This window comes from Rhinocladiella mackenziei (assembly GCF_000835555.1).
Source record: "Rhinocladiella mackenziei CBS 650.93 unplaced genomic scaffold supercont1.5, whole genome shotgun sequence".
Lineage (NCBI taxonomy): Eukaryota > Fungi > Ascomycota > Eurotiomycetes > Chaetothyriales > Herpotrichiellaceae > Rhinocladiella > Rhinocladiella mackenziei.
The window spans coordinates 2,438,819-2,455,416 of NW_013550600.1; the positions used below are offsets into that span (position 1 = coordinate 2,438,819).

General features: G+C 51.7%; 8 protein-coding genes across 8 annotated transcripts; 4 read left to right on the forward strand and 4 right to left on the reverse strand.

Annotated features, from left to right (window-relative positions):
- Positions 1-86: 86 nt before the first annotated feature.
- Positions 87-1,685, forward strand: Z518_07358 (uncharacterized protein; the record flags this gene model as incomplete). Its single annotated transcript, XM_013415487.1, has 1 exon — positions 87-1,685. The coding sequence occupies one exon, from the start codon at positions 87-89 to the stop codon at positions 1,683-1,685; it is 1,599 nt and encodes a 532-aa protein (XP_013270941.1).
- Positions 1,686-2,047: 362 nt separating this feature from the next.
- Positions 2,048-3,339, forward strand: Z518_07359 (uncharacterized protein; the record flags this gene model as incomplete). The annotated part of the gene is made up of 3 exons (XM_013415488.1): positions 2,048-2,443; positions 2,553-3,023; positions 3,100-3,339. 3 exons carry the CDS (start codon positions 2,048-2,050, stop codon positions 3,337-3,339), a joined length of 1,107 nt encoding a protein of 368 aa, XP_013270942.1.
- Positions 3,340-3,431: 92 nt separating this feature from the next.
- Z518_07360 (E1-like protein-activating enzyme Gsa7p/Apg7p) lies at positions 3,432-5,612 on the reverse strand (the record flags this gene model as incomplete). The annotated part of the gene is made up of 1 exon (XM_013415489.1): positions 3,432-5,612. The coding sequence occupies one exon, from the start codon at positions 5,610-5,612 to the stop codon at positions 3,432-3,434; it is 2,181 nt and encodes a 726-aa protein (XP_013270943.1).
- Positions 5,613-6,108: 496 nt separating this feature from the next.
- On the forward strand, positions 6,109-7,492 carry Z518_07361 (uncharacterized protein; the record flags this gene model as incomplete). The annotated part of the gene is made up of 2 exons (XM_013415490.1): positions 6,109-6,512; positions 6,676-7,492. The coding sequence occupies 2 exons, from the start codon at positions 6,109-6,111 to the stop codon at positions 7,490-7,492; spliced, it is 1,221 nt and encodes a 406-aa protein (XP_013270944.1).
- A 122-nt stretch (positions 7,493-7,614) lies between these two features.
- On the reverse strand, positions 7,615-9,072 carry Z518_07362 (uncharacterized protein; the record flags this gene model as incomplete). Its single annotated transcript, XM_013415491.1, has 1 exon — positions 7,615-9,072. The coding sequence occupies one exon, from the start codon at positions 9,070-9,072 to the stop codon at positions 7,615-7,617; it is 1,458 nt and encodes a 485-aa protein (XP_013270945.1).
- Positions 9,073-10,201: 1,129 nt separating this feature from the next.
- Z518_07363 (uncharacterized protein) lies at positions 10,202-11,475 on the reverse strand (the record flags this gene model as incomplete). The annotated part of the gene is made up of 3 exons (XM_013415492.1): positions 10,202-10,439; positions 10,508-10,926; positions 10,975-11,475. 3 exons carry the CDS (start codon positions 11,473-11,475, stop codon positions 10,202-10,204), a joined length of 1,158 nt encoding a protein of 385 aa, XP_013270946.1.
- A 251-nt stretch (positions 11,476-11,726) lies between these two features.
- Positions 11,727-13,946, forward strand: Z518_07364 (uncharacterized protein; the record flags this gene model as incomplete). The annotated part of the gene is made up of 6 exons (XM_013415493.1): positions 11,727-11,753; positions 11,896-12,277; positions 12,331-12,903; positions 12,998-13,137; positions 13,191-13,641; positions 13,705-13,946. 6 exons carry the CDS (start codon positions 11,727-11,729, stop codon positions 13,944-13,946), a joined length of 1,815 nt encoding a protein of 604 aa, XP_013270947.1.
- Positions 13,947-14,642: 696 nt separating this feature from the next.
- Z518_07365 (uncharacterized protein) lies at positions 14,643-16,420 on the reverse strand (the record flags this gene model as incomplete). The annotated part of the gene is made up of 7 exons (XM_013415494.1): positions 14,643-14,807; positions 14,858-15,293; positions 15,346-15,672; positions 15,729-15,793; positions 15,843-16,030; positions 16,089-16,234; positions 16,290-16,420. 7 exons carry the CDS (start codon positions 16,418-16,420, stop codon positions 14,643-14,645), a joined length of 1,458 nt encoding a protein of 485 aa, XP_013270948.1.
- Between the last annotated feature and the right edge of the window lie 178 nt (positions 16,421-16,598).

The following is a 16,598-nucleotide window of genomic DNA, read 5'->3' on the forward strand; positions in this document are numbered from 1 at the left end:
CCCCCAACCCTCACGAGTCACCCGCCTTGTTTTCGCAGTTCACATACAATAGCTTCGTCAACCTCAATCTGCACGTAGCGTTCCCAATGGAAGCAGAGCTATCCTACATGTCGTACGCGGAGATTGCCCAATCGGTCAAATCCACCCAGCTCGAACTCGCGTATGAGCGCTCGTTACGTGAAGCAGAACGAATCTACGAAGAAGAGCGTGTACGTGCATTAAATGTGCAACTGCTTCTGTTCGAGGACGAAAATGATAGCCTTCAAGAACACGCGGCCCAGAACGAAGACCACCAAGCCTCTCTGGAGGAGACAAATGAAGAGCTGCGGGTACATGTTTCTGAGGTCGAGGCCGAATTGCGGCAGACACAAATGGACTTGAGAGCTCGTCAACGCGATTTGGATCACCTGAAGGCAGAAGTCCATGCCTTGAATGCCGCAAGCGCCGATGCTACTAAAATCCTGTCGGAAAAATTGGCATTGGCGCGGGAGCTGAATACACTCAAGCCTGAACTGGAACACCTGAAATCACAAACATGCACCCACCAAAAACTGCTTTCTGAGAAGCTGGCGTTGCAGCGAGAATTGAGTTCAATTCAAGTCGAACTTGAGACCGAGAAAAGAACGGTCCAGCGTATCAAGACACAAGAGAAGGCTTCGGCGCGTGAAGAGTCCGCTTTGACCACCGAGATCGAGGAACTGAAGAAAGAGCTTGCTAAATCACACCGCGAGGCGCAAAAGAGCGACCGTGAGAACCGAAAGAGGGCGGCGGAGTGGGAAGCCGAGAAAGAAGTTCTTGAAGGAAAGCTTGATGCATTCCGCAACAAATTGCGTTCGACAAAGGATCAGCTGACGGAAGCTCACGAGGAAATCGAGAAACTGCAGGCCTCCCAGATGGCTCAATCAGCCGAGATGACCAAGGCCAGACTCAGTGGCGCTACTGTAGCTAATTCCAAGAAAAGGAATGTGGCCAGGTTCGACCCGGATATGACTATTGGTACCCCCGGACAGCGTGGACCTGTGGCGAAGAAACAGCGCGTCTCGGTCAATGTGGGGGATAAGTCAACCTTTTCCATCACACCATTCTTGAACCGCACCCTCAGCATATTGCCGGAATCCCCCGGGGGGGAAGAGGTCGAGCCCCAGAAGAAAGTCGTGAAGAAGGGAAAACAGCAGCGCGATGAGGCTGTGGGGGATGCCGATGCCGATGCAGCAGCCGCGCCAAAAGTCAAAGCAATTAAATCCAAGTTGGAGAAGCCTTCCATCGCAAAGAAATCAACGGCCGTGGCGACCAAGACGAAGACCTCTCAGCCTCTCAAGGAAAGTACACCCTCAAAAGCAAACACAGTCGTCACGAAACCACCACTTTCTAAACTGGTGGAAGAAGGCTCCAATATGGAAAGTGACCGAGATGATGCAGGCGCCCATGTGAACGAGAATGATGACAAGGAAACCACAGGACAGACGGAAAATACTGAAACCGCGAATCAGGACACAACCGAACCAGCAAAGCGGACAAGTATCTTTGACGATGCCCCCGCGTCGAAGGTTAGGGGTCTGGGACGTGGCGCAGCCAGCGTGATGGGACGTATCAACTTGAAGGCAAAGCCCGTTGGCAAAGGGAAACCGTTGACGGAGTTTTCACCTCTTAAGAAGGACCGGAGGACTGCAAGTATTCTTGAATAATGTTCAAATCATTGGATTAGCGGCGTTTATGACGGGATCATTGCACGTATGGTCATTTGGATTCGGATTCGAGCTGGAGCATTCAACAATGCACACTTGTCTTCTGGTAGACGTACTAAAATAGGTGCACAGAACAGAAATTGATGATGTGGAAACAGATGTCGATAACAGCAATATCGTCGACCAAGGATTCTCTAAGAGCGGCACCACATATATGACATTATAGGTAAAAATCCCTCGTGCCGCTTTGTTCCTCTGAGGGACTTGCTTCAATTTTGCTACCGCAGCTTGCACACCAGTTCTTCAGCTCTCTCTCTTCTCCTCTTGCAACCTGTTCCCCGGACTCACACTGGACAAGGGCTATGCAGCCATGTAGCCCACGACAGGCACTTCGCTGGTCAGCCAGTGCAATCTTCCTCCACCAACAGCAGCGCCACTTGTACATCTACGCCGGCGTCTTTCCGCAACGATGTCTCCTCTCAATAAGCTCTGCATGGTCGCTTGCAGGTCGTATCTCATCGGGTCTCACGTCAACATCACCATCTTTGAGCTCAGCGGTCGCGAAGGGGCTGCGCCGGGCCTCCTCCAGGCGCTGGACTGATCGCCAGCGTGGAGACCAGTTTGCACGAGCCGCCAAGGTGCAGGGCCTCAAGAGTCGTGCGGCATTCAAACTCTTGCAGATCAATGAGCGGTATCGGTTGCTCAAACCCGGAATGACGGTCGTGGATCTAGGGTTTGCGCCGGGAAGCTGGAGTCAGGTACGCAGAATTGCCATCTTCTCATGGATTCCGGATTTACTCGATTATCAGGCAATGGAAAAGAGGAGCATGTATTGTTTCCCCATACTGATACAAGAATCCCCCGTAGGTAGCCTTTGACATGACCAAGCCCCGCGGCCGCGTCCTCGGTATCGATTTACTCCCCGTACAACCACCCAAAGGCGTGTCGACGATCCAGGGCGACTTCCTCTCACCAGATGTGCAAGCCGAGATCAAATCCTTCCTCCGTGACCCCGACCGTGGCCGTTTGCGGCGTCCACTCATGTTCGGCATTCCAGAAACCTCTGACGGGCATCTCGACAAGGAATTATTGGATGACGCCGCGGCAGGGTACTTGGAAAGAGAAAGATTCGAGACGGCGACGATGATGGCCGAAGAAAGTGAAGAGCAGCGCGAGGATGAGAATGATCATCTCGACAAATCGGTCGATGTTGTGCTCAGCGATATGTCTGAACCCTGGGACCCGCTTGATGGGCTATACAGGAAGAGCATCAGTAACCCGTATCATAGGTTAATGAACACGAGTGGGAACGCTTTTCGAGATCATGCCGGTAGTATGGTACGTCCCGCGTCCCGTACTGTGTTTGGCCTGGGCCACATTTTCCGTCGAGGCTGACAGTTCATTATTACCGTAGGATCTCTGCCGAGCCGCCCTCCGATTCAGCTACGACACACTCAAAATCGGCGGACATTTCGTCTGCAAATTCTACCAGGGTGCCGAGGACAAGGTTCTCGAGAAGAGCTTGAAAGCCATGTTTCACAAAGTTCATCGTGAGAAACCAGACAGCTCACGACGTGAATCACGAGAGGCTTATTTCGTGGGCATCAAGCGCATGGCCAAGGTTGATAAGGACGCTGTATTTGCAGAACCCTAGCTGTTTCGGATCCGTGGTCTCGTTTCCCATCCGGGGCCTTTTCATCGTTGGAAGGCTGCTACCGTAGGCGCCCAAAGTCCACCCAAATCAAATCAGATCAACTCGCCATCTTCATCCTCCGCGGTCTCGTCTTCGCTGAACTCGATATCTGCCGCCGCAGCCTCTGCGACTCTCTGCACCTCTTTCAACCCGCTCAGCTCCTCGACGTAGTCTTTCTCATTCAACGCCTTTTGCACGAAGTCCCATTCATCTGCCTGATATGCGGTCAGCACCTTTTCGGAACAGGCACTACAGCAGTCATACGCCTTGCCCGCTATGTTGATGTTGGTGAAATTGGAGAGGAAGCCACGAATCTGGTGCGGGACCAGACCCAAGGGGTGCTCGCCACGGTATTCTGACGGAGACAGTGACGCTGGTGCCGCAGGGCCTTCGGGGTGTTGAAGGACTGAGACCAGGAGCTCAACCAGGAGCGCGGACGCGATCGCCGCGATGCCCGGTCTGGTGACGGTACATTGTTGATCGAGGGTGTGGTCTTTCATCGAGTCCGCGGGGGCCACGACATCGTTGCAGAAATAACATCCTAGCTCGGGCCGCTCTGGGTTGGAGCCGTCGAGCTTGACACCATGTCTCATCACCACGTACGTGTCGAATCCCAACGCGGCATTCATCACGATCTTCCCGGCCGCTTTGCCCATGACCGTCGGCAGCCATCTCGACTCCCGGGTATCCATTAGTAGAAATATGACATCATGCTCGTCAACCAATTCCCTCAATTTCTCGTACTCCGCCTTCGTCTTCTCTGTATCCGTAATCGGGTGTCCCGCCATAGGTACGGACACCACATGTCCCTCGGCATCGACGCCCGGATAGATACTGCGCAACGCCTCCGCGGCACAGGGGGCCTTCTTCTTCCCACCCTCCAGACAGTCGTTGAAGTTGAACAAAGGTTGACGCACCGGGTTGGAAAACGAGACAGATCCGTTGTCGACGAATGTGATCTTCCGTACGCCCCAGCCCATCAGGTTTCGCGACACATAGCTGCCCAGCGTCCCTGCGCCAAGGAGGAGGCATTTGGTGTCCTTGATCCGCTCCAGATCGAGGTTGGGACTAATGCGCCATTTCATCAGTTTCAGGTTCAGATCGACCGAGGAGTCGGCCAGTTTCTTCGGGTCCATGTATTCTGTCAGGTCGGCCATGCGGCCAGAGAGCTTGTTCGCCGCGTTGCGCTCCCAACCGACGACTTTGGGCACTTGTTTCTGCACCGCCTTAGGACCTTCAGGGCTCGGGGCCTGTGCCGCTGGTGGATTTTTCTGAGTCAGACCCGGTAGTTCCATGGTGAAAATCACACTGCGGGCGGCGTCTCTTCTCGCCGGCGTCTCGCGATAGCATAGGATCTGGACATGGTCCAGTTTCCATCTCTGCCGCACGAGAACGAGAAGGTTGCGCAGCATCCAGCCCGGTGCGACGGGACCGGGTTCGGTGTAGTTGGAGGGATCGGCGAAACAGACAAAGCGGTCGTCGGGGTCCACGCCATCGAAGAATCTGGATTCGTAGCCTGATAGAGAAGTGATGCGCCATGTGAAGCCAAGGTTCGAGGTTGGCGTGAGCGGTGACTGCGGAGATGTCGGGCCCGTCATACGGGCGGGTGGAGAATATCGCTCTTTTTTGGCGAGAAAGAAGCCATGTTGTCTGGAATCGACGCCGTATCTCCACGTCATGACACTGTCGACGAGCGACGTACTTTCGATCGAGTTTAACTTCTTATACGGCACATCGGAGGATTCGGGTGCTGAAATTGAAGCGGCCTGGCCACCGACTGCTATCCAAGGCAGATCCATAACCAGCGCGGGGAAGGCAAACCAATAGTTGAATTTATATTTTTTCAAGTCTGCAAACGACAAGACAAAAAATGAGGCGAGAAGCGAGGGACAAGAATAAACTGTCCCGTCGTTGATGGCGTCCCAGATGGTCCTGCCTGCCTGCTGAATCAGGGCCAATTTATCGATGTGGCGGTACTCTTCGATGGTGTTGACGTTCTTAATCATGCCTTCTGCGCGGTAGAAGCCGGCGGGGACTTCATTACTGGTGAGAGCGTTGGCGTGTATTTGCATGCGGCAGGAATGTTCTTTGGCGTCGGCGGGCCGGATTTCATATAGGCCCAACAGTTTCCGGGCCGAGTCGTCGAGTTTGTCATGATTGATTTTGTGAGAAGCCAGTGAGGCGTAGAAGGGTATTTCAATGTCTGACGCAAAGGGGACGTATTGCATGGCCATTGTGTTGATGCTACAGTAAGCGATATAGAGCGTGGTCGTTGATGTCAGTGTCGTGCCTTGCATGCGACTGGAATGATGAAGTAAGGCTGCATATCCAGGCGGAAGCGGAAGCGGATGGTGATCAGTCATGATGTGGCTGGAGGGGCGAGAACAAGGCTCGCGTCAATGGTACTTCGGTCATCCACCATCTGCATCATGGGTTGTCATTTGACGCGTTGATTTATCGTCAAATGACCCCACTTTACGCGTCCTCGCCCGGATTCACACGTGAATGCGTCGAGATTATTTTATATTCATCAGCATTGAGAGGGAAAATTCACTAAAATCCACAAAACCCTCGATCGAGTTGATGCAGTAATGACGGAGACTCTCGAAAACATGAGGAATATGCCAAAGTAACTCAATTCCATCCCTCTCTGATATCAAGTCTAGACCACCCACTCAGCCTTGCCCATCTCTGTCAATACATCCCACCACATCCTTCTCATATCTCACCATGCTAATCGGTATCTCTGGCTCCATCTGCGCCGGCAAACACACGACAGCCGAATACCTAGTCCAACACCACGGCTTTCTACGTCTACATCTTCCCACACCCTCACAACTTCAACCACTGTCTCATTCTCCATCTCCCACTCCATCACAATCCGCATCGGTATCAGAGACAGAAACCCTGGCCCGTCTGCTCCCCAGCGTGGCGGACCAAAAGGGTACCCGCGGCCTGACGTTTCCAGATGTCGAGAGTCTCTTGGAGTTCGTCACTCGTCGATGGCGTGAGCACTGGGTTCTCACCGACATTTACGATGAGGCTTCGCTTGAGGCGCTGCTGAGGAGACCGTTCTTTTTGCTGTTGAATGTCGACGCTCCTGTGGGCGTGCGGTATGCCCGGTTCAGTGAGCGGTATGTATTGCCTTTCCTTTTGTGTTTGATGCGGTATGGCAACGTTCGCAGGAGAATCTTGCGGGTTAAGTGGGGAAAAAAATATGTCGTCTATCTTGGATTGACAACCAGAAAACCCCTCAAGTATGAATGCCGACTGACAATCAATTCCTCGCCAAAATAGCTGTCGAAAGCGGAACCTCTCCCCCATGCCCCTGGCGGACTTCATCTATTACAACGACCTCCAACTCTACGGCTCGCGAGCATCATCCACCACACTTGACGCCCTGGATTCCCCTCCCAACACAAGTACCAAAACGACTTCCTCAACTCCGATACCGACAGCCTATACCTCGGGCACCGCTCACCTTCTCACGCGCTCGCACGTACAAATCCTCAACTTCCACCGGACGATCAATGACTATTACGCCTTTCTCTCGACACTCGACCTCCCGAGCCCGATCCGCCTCCGTCCAACATGGGACGCATATTTCATGACGCTCGCATCGTTGGCGTCGCAGCGGAGTAACTGCATGAAACGTCGTGTCGGGTGCGTGCTAGTCCACAACGCCCGCATCATTAGCACAGGCTACAATGGCACGCCACGTAACTTGGTCAACTGCAACGAGGGCGGGTGTGCGCGGTGCAACAGTGCGAGTTCCGGTGGCTCGGCGCTGTCGACCTGCCTGTGTCTGCATGCTGAGGAGAATGCACTGTTGGAAGCGGGCAGAGAACGCATTCGTGATGGCAGCGTTTTGTACTGTGATACGTGTCCGTGTTTGACCTGTAGTGTCAAGATTGCGCAGGTCGGGGTCAAGGAGGTTGTGTACAGTCAGAGTTATAATATGGATGAGGCGAGTCGGAGGGTATTGAAGGAGGCTGGCGTCGTGTTGAGGCAGTTTAGTCCGCCGAGAAGTGGGTTGGTAGGGTTCACGGCTCCCGAGACAGATGGAGAGGGGGCGGAAGAGAGAGAATTGGTTTTTTGGAATGGTCAAAAGTAGGGAACTTTTGAGGGAAAAAGAGCGTCTATGTCATTGGAGGAGAAGAGAAAGGTAATGGGCATCGACGATTATGTTAAAACGCTGAACATCAGAACCAGAGAAGCGATAGGTATCAGTGGACCTCACGACTTCTCCACGTACTTCCTGTCCTCCAATGCATTCGAAGCGGGAGCACCATGGTACGGTCCCACAGAAGCCGAAGTGGGAGACGTCGCACTTGGTGGTGGTCCATCACGCGGCGACGTCGCACTTTTCGAGCCGCTTGTTACGCCCTGTGTCTGTTCCTCAAATTTGGTGGTGATCGGAGTAATGTTGCGGCTTTCCACTGGGCTGGTGGGTAGACTACTCGAAGAGAGGGCGAAACTGGAGATAACGGAGTGCCATTGCTGAGCATCCGCGTTCGTGTGCGCTTTGAATTGAAAATCAGAAGTAATAGCCATCTTCTGTCCGATCTTGCTGCCTGATGAGTCTTTACCCTTGATAGTGAATCTCTGACCATCCACGGCGCCAATGACGCAATCCGCAAGATACAACGAGATTTCGGGTTGGGGGTCCTTGTGGAAATTGTCATTGTCTTTGTACTCATGCAAAAATCCCGCGGGGGTGACCGCGTAGTATCCAACGCTATAGCCCTTGATGGCACCAAGGCCACCGCGAGACTTGCGCTCGAGAGATCCTTCGATCAACGGCTTCGTGGAACGATGTTTGTCATTTGGGAATGACACACCGTCCATCGTCCTTGGTGAGGCATGAGGGTTGACAAGAACATGCTGATTGCGTTTGACAAAGCTGGTCCATTCAAAGTTTAATGGGATGTGACTGGCGGTGGAAGCAATATCACCGAACATGGCCTTTTGACGGTCTGCTTGGCCGCTCATAAATTGATTGTATGAATTCAATGCGGTTTGAACGGTGGTGACAATGTGAGACTCGAATTGGGCAAACGCATTCTGCACGGCAATCAAATCTTGTCGGTTGTTGTTTTCTTCCAGTACTTGCTTGTTGAGACGATGCAGGATACCTCGCTTGATCACATAAGGATCATGGCTGGCCGAGACTTTACCGCCCGTCGAATCAAAATGAGCAGCCTGTTGTCCTAATAGCTCAATATGCTTCTGCGAAGTCAAGCGTGCCTGATCCACGGCCTTGGAACCTTTGCCTGCCCCGTGTGTGATTTCTTTATTTTTGTTCTTGATCTCGGAATGCAGCCTTTCGAGGATAGGAAGGACCGATCCTGACAGATTCTTGGATGTCTCAGTGTAGAGATTGCTCTGGGCTTGAGTGTTGGCGCGCAAGTTCTCAAAGAGTCCAGTTATGCCACCTAGGGCGGTATCAAAGTGGTGTCCTTCTCGAAGAGGATTGGATAGTGTCTTCAAAACCTTCTCTTGATCTTTGGCTCTGGCAGCTTGGTCTTTGGCAACAGCAGAGATGTAGTTTTCAAGGTAACCACACATATGCTTCCAAGCTTGAAGGCGTTCCAACAATAGGCCAGAGGTGCTTGATGGATCCCCGTCAGGTATGACGTCGTCCTCGGAATCAGTGATAGTTTTGACCCTGGCGGGCAACGCGTTTGTGGCCATCGTTGTGACGTAGTCACGAGGAGGAGGAGGAAGGATGGTACTACGATACTGCCAGGATGGTTAGTTGAGACGACCCACGCGATTAAAATATGGATCAATTCATTGGGGACTGACATGATAAGGCAGCTCTCGCCACAATGAGGAGGCTCAGGAGATGTATAGACTGGGCGTGGGTGGAAAGGGGGTTGCTCCGGTCCTTGAGGTTTCTGCAATGGAATCAATGGTGTTTGCGACGGCGGAACCTAATCAATTGATGTTGGAACATAGCAAGATAGGGAAGCTTGGAGGAGGAGAAACACAATGACAGCGTTTATAGAAGCCGAAACTGAGCAACACAAGCAAGGATGAGTCTGCTAGATCCAAAGTATATTCTGGATTCTTAGTGCTTCCGGCGGTGGCTGTAGGCTGTTTAGCGGAATCATGACATGTATCTGGAACCTCTTTGAGGACGTTCATTCAGATATAGCGATCATGAGCCCGCATGTGCTCAGCCTAGTCTGTTCATCCTCAATCTCGGAACTCGTCCTCACAGGTTGTCTCCGTCCCGAAACCCATATCCTTCTAGGTGGTTTGTTTATTCTTGGGTTCATCTCGGTCTTACGTCACTGGGGATCCCCTATTTTGCGGTAAATTCCTTTTTCGGTTTGGTGCGGCATTTCGTCTTTGCTTTTATGAAGCACATATTCCGTATCTCCCATCAGGCCTTTGGCAACATATTTGGAATTCGGGGACATGCTGGTTTACGGTTGGGTTGGTTTCTGATCTTGTCTGTCAGATGTTCAATATGATGTGAATAAGTTACTAGCAAAGCCTCCTTCGCGATATATGTCTAGTCTAAGCTGCTGTCTCCTTTTCGATCAAAATTGTGTGTCGGGACTGATTCTGGAGCAGGTGTTTTCTGGAATCTTCACTCCTTCTTCTTTCGTTCTACATGCGACAATCTTTCTCCAAACAGAGCGAGGACAAGCTTCATATGCCTAGCTAGCGCTCTGGTATCGGGGGCCCGAAGAAAGGGATCGCTTCAAGAATTGAGCAACGCAGGGCATAAGCGGAAATATACTGATCTATTTCTCTATGCTATATATACGAATCGCTCTCCAACGGATCTCTGACTCAGTCCAGAACCTCTTCAAGCACAGTCAATGCCGGCAAAGGCCTTGAGCCAGCCTCGCGGTGCGTCCGGCGCAAAAAATAGCTCGCCGCTCTTCGTGCTTCTGCTGATGAGATCAATCCCTCGAGGGAACATCAATTTCTCGTACTCCGACATGGCACGATCGAGATCATCCAATCCATGCTTGACGATTTGCTGGGCTAGCTGGAGACTGTCCATCATGGCACAGTTGACACCTTCACCAACAAAGGGTGTGCTAATGAGATCGTCAGTTAGTTGCTCGCATTGGTGGTTATCGACAGGTTATGGGGTCATGTGTCTTACCTGAGATGCGCAGCATCCCCTATCAAAGTTACACCAGGAACCGTCCTCCACGACAGCGATTCAGTCGGCATGGCGTACAGCGGCCAAGCATAGAAGTCCCCTTCGCTGTGTTCGATCAGGTCTGTATGCAGCTGAGGCGAGTTTGCGAAGTAATCATTTAGTAGCCACCGACGTAGCGCCGACGGGTCCTGGAGAACAGCAGCGTTCTCTGAACTCCAATTCTCGGGAAGACGCAAGCCCACGCCGATGTAGTAGGAGCCGTCACCAAGCTTTACAACAACGATTTGCTTTCCCCCGCCAAAGGCTATATAGTTGCCCTGTCCGGCCAACGAGACCGCAGCGGAGTGGAACGGATTCTCTGGGTTGATAGTTGTCGTCAAGTAGTGCAGTCCAGAATACTGAGGTTTGGCGGATGTGACCTTCTCGCCGTTAGTCGCTCAAAGACAGATATCAGATAGGTGACTCACTAGATTTCTGGCTTTGGACCATGCACCGTCCGCCCCGACGACGAGTCGGAATCCTGATTCGATACTGCCGTCCGCGAAATGGACAGACATGGACCCATCGATATCTCTTTGCACATGTTGAACCCTCATGCCCCAGCGGATTCTGTTCGCTGGGATCGAGTTCAGGAGCAAGGTTCGTAAATCCTTGCGGTCGATTTCCGGTCTGTCTTCATTGACCTCGTCGCTTTCACCGGTCCTGATGTAAACTTTGCCCTGCGCATCGGCCAATATGGTGTGCGCGTCGCGGCGGGCAAGTTTCTTGAATTGGTCTAATAAACCGGCTTCTTGGAGAGCGAGTTGACCAGAGCCGGTATGAATGTCGAGCGAACCAGCTCGCGAAGTGGTCTCATTACCTGATAGGTCTCGCTCAAAGACCACGTAGGAGATGTTGGCGAGTTCTAGCATGCGGCCCAGTGCCAGACCACTTGGGCCGGCGCCGAGAATAGCGATGAGCGGTGCCATGGTGGAATTATTTTGGATGTGAGTTCCATTTCAAAATTATTCGTGCAGAGTGCCATCTTGTATACCAGGCCGAATATTGCACACGGTCAGCTCAATATGTTCCCTCGAAATTGAACCTGAGGTATATAGGTTCCGTAAGCTCCGACGGAGGTTATTCGGGGGTGTAAAGGGCTCTCGGAGCTTGAATACTCACTTAATAACTTCCGGGATGCTACCACCACCCCATCTCAAAACCACCAACCACCTCAGCCATGGCCGAGACCCTCGCTCCATATGCTGTAAGCTTCCGCCCATTACAGTCCATCAGAAAATATAAACTGATCACAATGGTGGCGGGAGTGCGATAAATGCCGATCCCGCAAGGTACAGGCTATCCCACCTACTTGACCGGCCGGGAGGACTGCTTTGACAAGTCTGTAGGTTGCATGCTCTCGCGGGCGTTCTGGATGCCAGCGCTGCAAAGATGAAGCCATTGCTTGCACCTATTCGCGATCGGGAGTAATTCGTCGCAACAGGAAGCGGAAACATCACACCGCTGTTGCTGATCAGCCTTCTCCGGCGATAGTCCCTCCCCATCATGCCTCTGAAGCGGCTACCAGTAGTCTGCAGTCCAACCTCGCGACTGACATAGAAGTAACTCGAGAGCGGCTGCGCGGACTCGATACGTCGCCACACGACTCTCTGGGTGCGCTGTCATCTTTGGCTGAAGCCTGTGCGGCCGTCTGGCATGACGCTTGGGAGCTTGATAAGACTTGTCACAAGTTTTTCTTGTTCGAAGATCGGGCGATCTCCTGGGTCAATGGTGAACACTATGATACGTCTATTGCAGGAGGCCGCTGACACCACTTGCAACAGCATTCGTCGCCGGTTTGAAACGAGGTCGTCCCTTGTTTAGCTCTGTGCCTCCAGAAGTGCTGGATCACTTGAGAGCATCTCGTCCGCAACAAGTGCAGGATCGAGCTTGGCTGGTCATGTATTATGGCATCATTCTCCGTATCGTTTCCTCCACTGATCCCGGGGACGAATCCACAAAAGAAAAGCTTCGATGCAATCTCTGGCTCGCGCTCAACGACGCGAGACTCCTCCTCGAGCCCAGCGAACCCAATATCCAGGCTTTGATTGTGCTCGCTGTCGATGTCGAGGAGTTCACCAAACCATCGCTTTGTTGGATGTTAGTCACAACCGCCTGTAGGATGCTGCAGGCATTGGGAGTGAGCCACCGCCGTTTCGACTCTCGGACCCAGGAGCGGCGTGTTATCATGTTTTGGCACCTGAATCTCGTGGACATAGGACTGGCTCTCATCTTTGGTAGACCTCCCACTTTCCACCGCGGAATGGCGAGAGAGATTCCTGTGCCCACGCTAGACCGGCTCTTACCTTTTCAGCCTCATCTTACCTCCGCCGGCGCACCGGCGTTATTCGGAGCGCGTAAGTCAGCTCTCGAACCAAAAAAAGACGTCAGGGGGACACCAGATGTCCATGATAATCTGAAACAACAGACCCAAACTGACTGGAGATTCAGATTACATCCACCAAATGTTTCTGCTATCGCGTGTAATGGCCGATATCTGGAGTTGCCTTCACGAGGAAACAACACCTAATGATCGCAGTATCGAATCAACTAGCGAGAATCTTGAGTCCTGGTATCGCCAGGCACAACGGGTGCGCAGCGACTCCCGGAAGGCTTGGCCACTAACAGCTGACATGCCATGCAGGTTCTCGAGGCTGCGGCGCTGGCGGAGAAACCTTTCCTTGACGCTAACAGTGCGGCTTCTATTGACCTGGGTCTATGCAGTGTAAGTTTCCAGTATGAGTATCTTTTCATCCTCCTCGCTCGATCGTCCACTCGGATGAGGGTGCAGTGTATCGAATCATCCAAACGGATGCTGCGCTTGCTCGAAAACATGGTCTCAGACTCCGAGGAACCCTATGGCGGCATCGTATGGCAACTTTTGTGCGGTCCCTTCACCCCATTCTTAGACCTGTTCGGTGAGCTCCTTTCGAATGGGAAGGGCGAGTCAAAGGAAAACAAGGAAGCTCTCGCCGCTATGGAACAACTCCCAGTCTTTCTGAATAAGATGAGTTCGCGGAATTCGCTTGCGGCAAAGCTAGGGCGTATCGCTGTGGTTTTAGTGCATCACGCCAGATCTGTGATTCGCCCTCAAGGTATGTGCGGACCTGAGCGATTCTGACCCAGATCAACTGCAACTGACTATCATTATCGTCTAGGACGTCGTACTGGCGACGAAGCGCCCGGCTCAACCCCAAAGGGAGCCTTACCTGATCACTGGCCATCAACCCCAAGCATGTTGAATTGGGACTCATTCTTCAACCATGCCATTGCGGCGCCTGTACCAGGTCAGCCACAGGTCGAGAATTACGATGCTGAGCCGAGTGACTTGACGACATGGACGAATGACTTCTTCGGGAACGCTTTTGTGGACTGGGTTGGATGGGACGATCCGGTCTGAGATCCTTAGCGGAATCTACTATCGAAGCTGTGATCATAAGCAGCCCTAAGCAAACACCACGAGCTGGCTTGCACTGACTGTTACCGTGAGCGTGAACCCTGTGAGGTCATGAAGTCGTCGGCCCTGGTGTAGGCGGTCCCATCGAATTGCGGGATAATAGGACAGCTGTGCGTCTTAGCCGAATTAACTACGCTCAACATCATGGACCTGAAAACTAACGAGCCATCACTCAAGGACCGGACTGTCAGATATGAAAATCCCCGATGAACATTTAACACAAGCTCTTTTCAGAGGGTACCTCTAACGGTTTCATTCCCATGATAACGTTGCCTAAGTCAGTTCGCTACCACGCCACGCTTCATCATTGTCAAGACTCATGGAAAGAGGAATGCTGGCCTGTTGATCCCATCAATAATAGCCTTTTCGAACTCTCGGATATTGTCCATTATGCTATCACGAATAGCCTGAGAGCCGTCCCCTCTGCGCCCAGTTTCAACATTTTGAGCGGTCAGGTCTCCAGGACCCTCCAAAATCCTTACACCAACTCCCAATTGGTAGTGACGAATTGATTGATTGGTTAATTGATTGGTTGATTGGTATCCTATGTAGCGTTTGTGGTACTTGTCGTCCAGCCACAAGGTAGACATACTCTTTTGGAAACCTTCCTGACCTAAAGTAACCTTCCCAACAACTGAATTACCATGTATACCTGAAATCGACCGCTCCTTCAATGATTTTTTGCCCCACATCAGCCTTCCGATTGGCATGAATTAGCAGGGGGCAAGTGACCAGAGTCAATGCCCCTGCCAACAAAACCAAGGCACCTGTTGCAACCAGTCCGGGAATGTAATCTGGAGCATCCTAGAGTGAAGAATTAGATGTTGCCATCTCGACCCAAAAAATAATCTCACCTGTTGCCGGAAGACCAATGCACTATAAATTCCTCCGACGGCGGCCATCATAACTTGAATAGCAGTGGTGACGCTTCTCTTTGCATCGCCTCTCACATTGTTCTGCCCCCATGCGAGGCCGGTGACAATGAGACCATTTGTTCCACATTCACCGGGAAAGGCTCCAATATAACGAGGAGTCGGAGAGCCCAAGAATCCTATCATGCAGAGGCCAACTATAGCCAACACACAATGCAAGAGGATAAATGGCCCACGAACGTGGTATCGGTCGGCAGCCCAAGAAATGCCAACCGCGTAGATTACCGCAAGTGCTGCCGGGGGAGCCGTGAGAATAAACGACAGCGCCATCGAATATTCGAGGCCATTTCGCAGGATTATAGGGAGAAAGAAAAGGAACCCATACGTCCCGCAAGAGCCGGTCATGTAAACAGTGGCTCTGAAGTGTGTCAGTCTTCAAGAATTGAGCATAGGTGGTGCCTTGAACGCACATGCTCCAAACCTGCCAATCTGATACTGTTTCTCTAATGACTTTCCAGGTGACTTTGCCAGCTTCAGTCGTACCACGCTCTTGTATGAGACGCTGTTTGACAATTTGGATCTCCTCGGGACTGAGAAATCTGTTGCGCTTTGATTCAGGAAAGTCAACAATGATGAAGAATGCCAAAATGGCTAATCCGATCGTCAGTGCTCCTTCAACGATGAAGATCCATTTCCAGCCATCTGTTTCCGGATCTGAAGCTATTTGCGTCAGGCCATATGCGAGAATATTTGAGAAGGACGAAAGGAAGGAAGCCGTCATGAAGAAAAAGGCAATCCTACGTAGAGGAGTGAGAATGAGACAACACGAAAATACTGAGATGGTGCCACACACCTCTTCTGAACTTCGTATCTCCGATACCAGCTCGAAATCAAATAAATACACCCCGGAAATAGCCCCTGACATCGTAAGTTTCGAGAAAGATCCTACATCTTAGCATTGACTTACAGCTTCGAGGATTCCCAGAAGCACGCGTAGAGCAGCCACAGTGGCCCAATTCTTGCTGAAGCCAAAGCTCAAAACAATGACCCCCCAGCTAATACCAAGGAAGGACAACCAATTTGCTGCTCCCACTTTCTTAAGGACGATGTTGCTGGGAAGTTCGAAAATCACATAGCCCACGTAGAAGACCAGGACTGCGTCATATACGTCAATTGCTGAACATGCCCTTGTTTCATTTTAAGGTGTACTTACTGATGACCGAAGCTCTATTGCCGATATCGAGATCCACCGCTCCATCAAGACCGGAAATTCGTGCGCCGCCAATGTTCGTCCGATCGATTAGTGAGAGGGTATATAGAAAGCCAAGGATGGGAATCAATCGGTGATCGATTTTTCGCCTGCGAATCAAGGTCAATGAGACAAAGAAGTAGTGTGAAGACGTTGAAATATTACTTGATTTTCTTTTCAAGCTTTTCATCAATCGGAATTTCATTCGGCAAGGTGTCGAATTTGGCTTTGGTGTCCGTGCCAGACTCTTCACGGCACTCGAGGTGCATTGAATCTGTCTTTCCAAGATGTTCCATTTCGATACAGGATGCGACTGGGTATATGCAAAATGGGCGCGAGTTGATTTCATGTAGCAGTAGGGAGGGATTGACAAAGCGTCCACTTATAGCTATATGCAGAGTCTGTTCCATCCCCAAGGAGGTCCCTCTCCGGACCCCAGGTTTTGTTCATGGCCAGGCTGGGCTTCGGTAAATT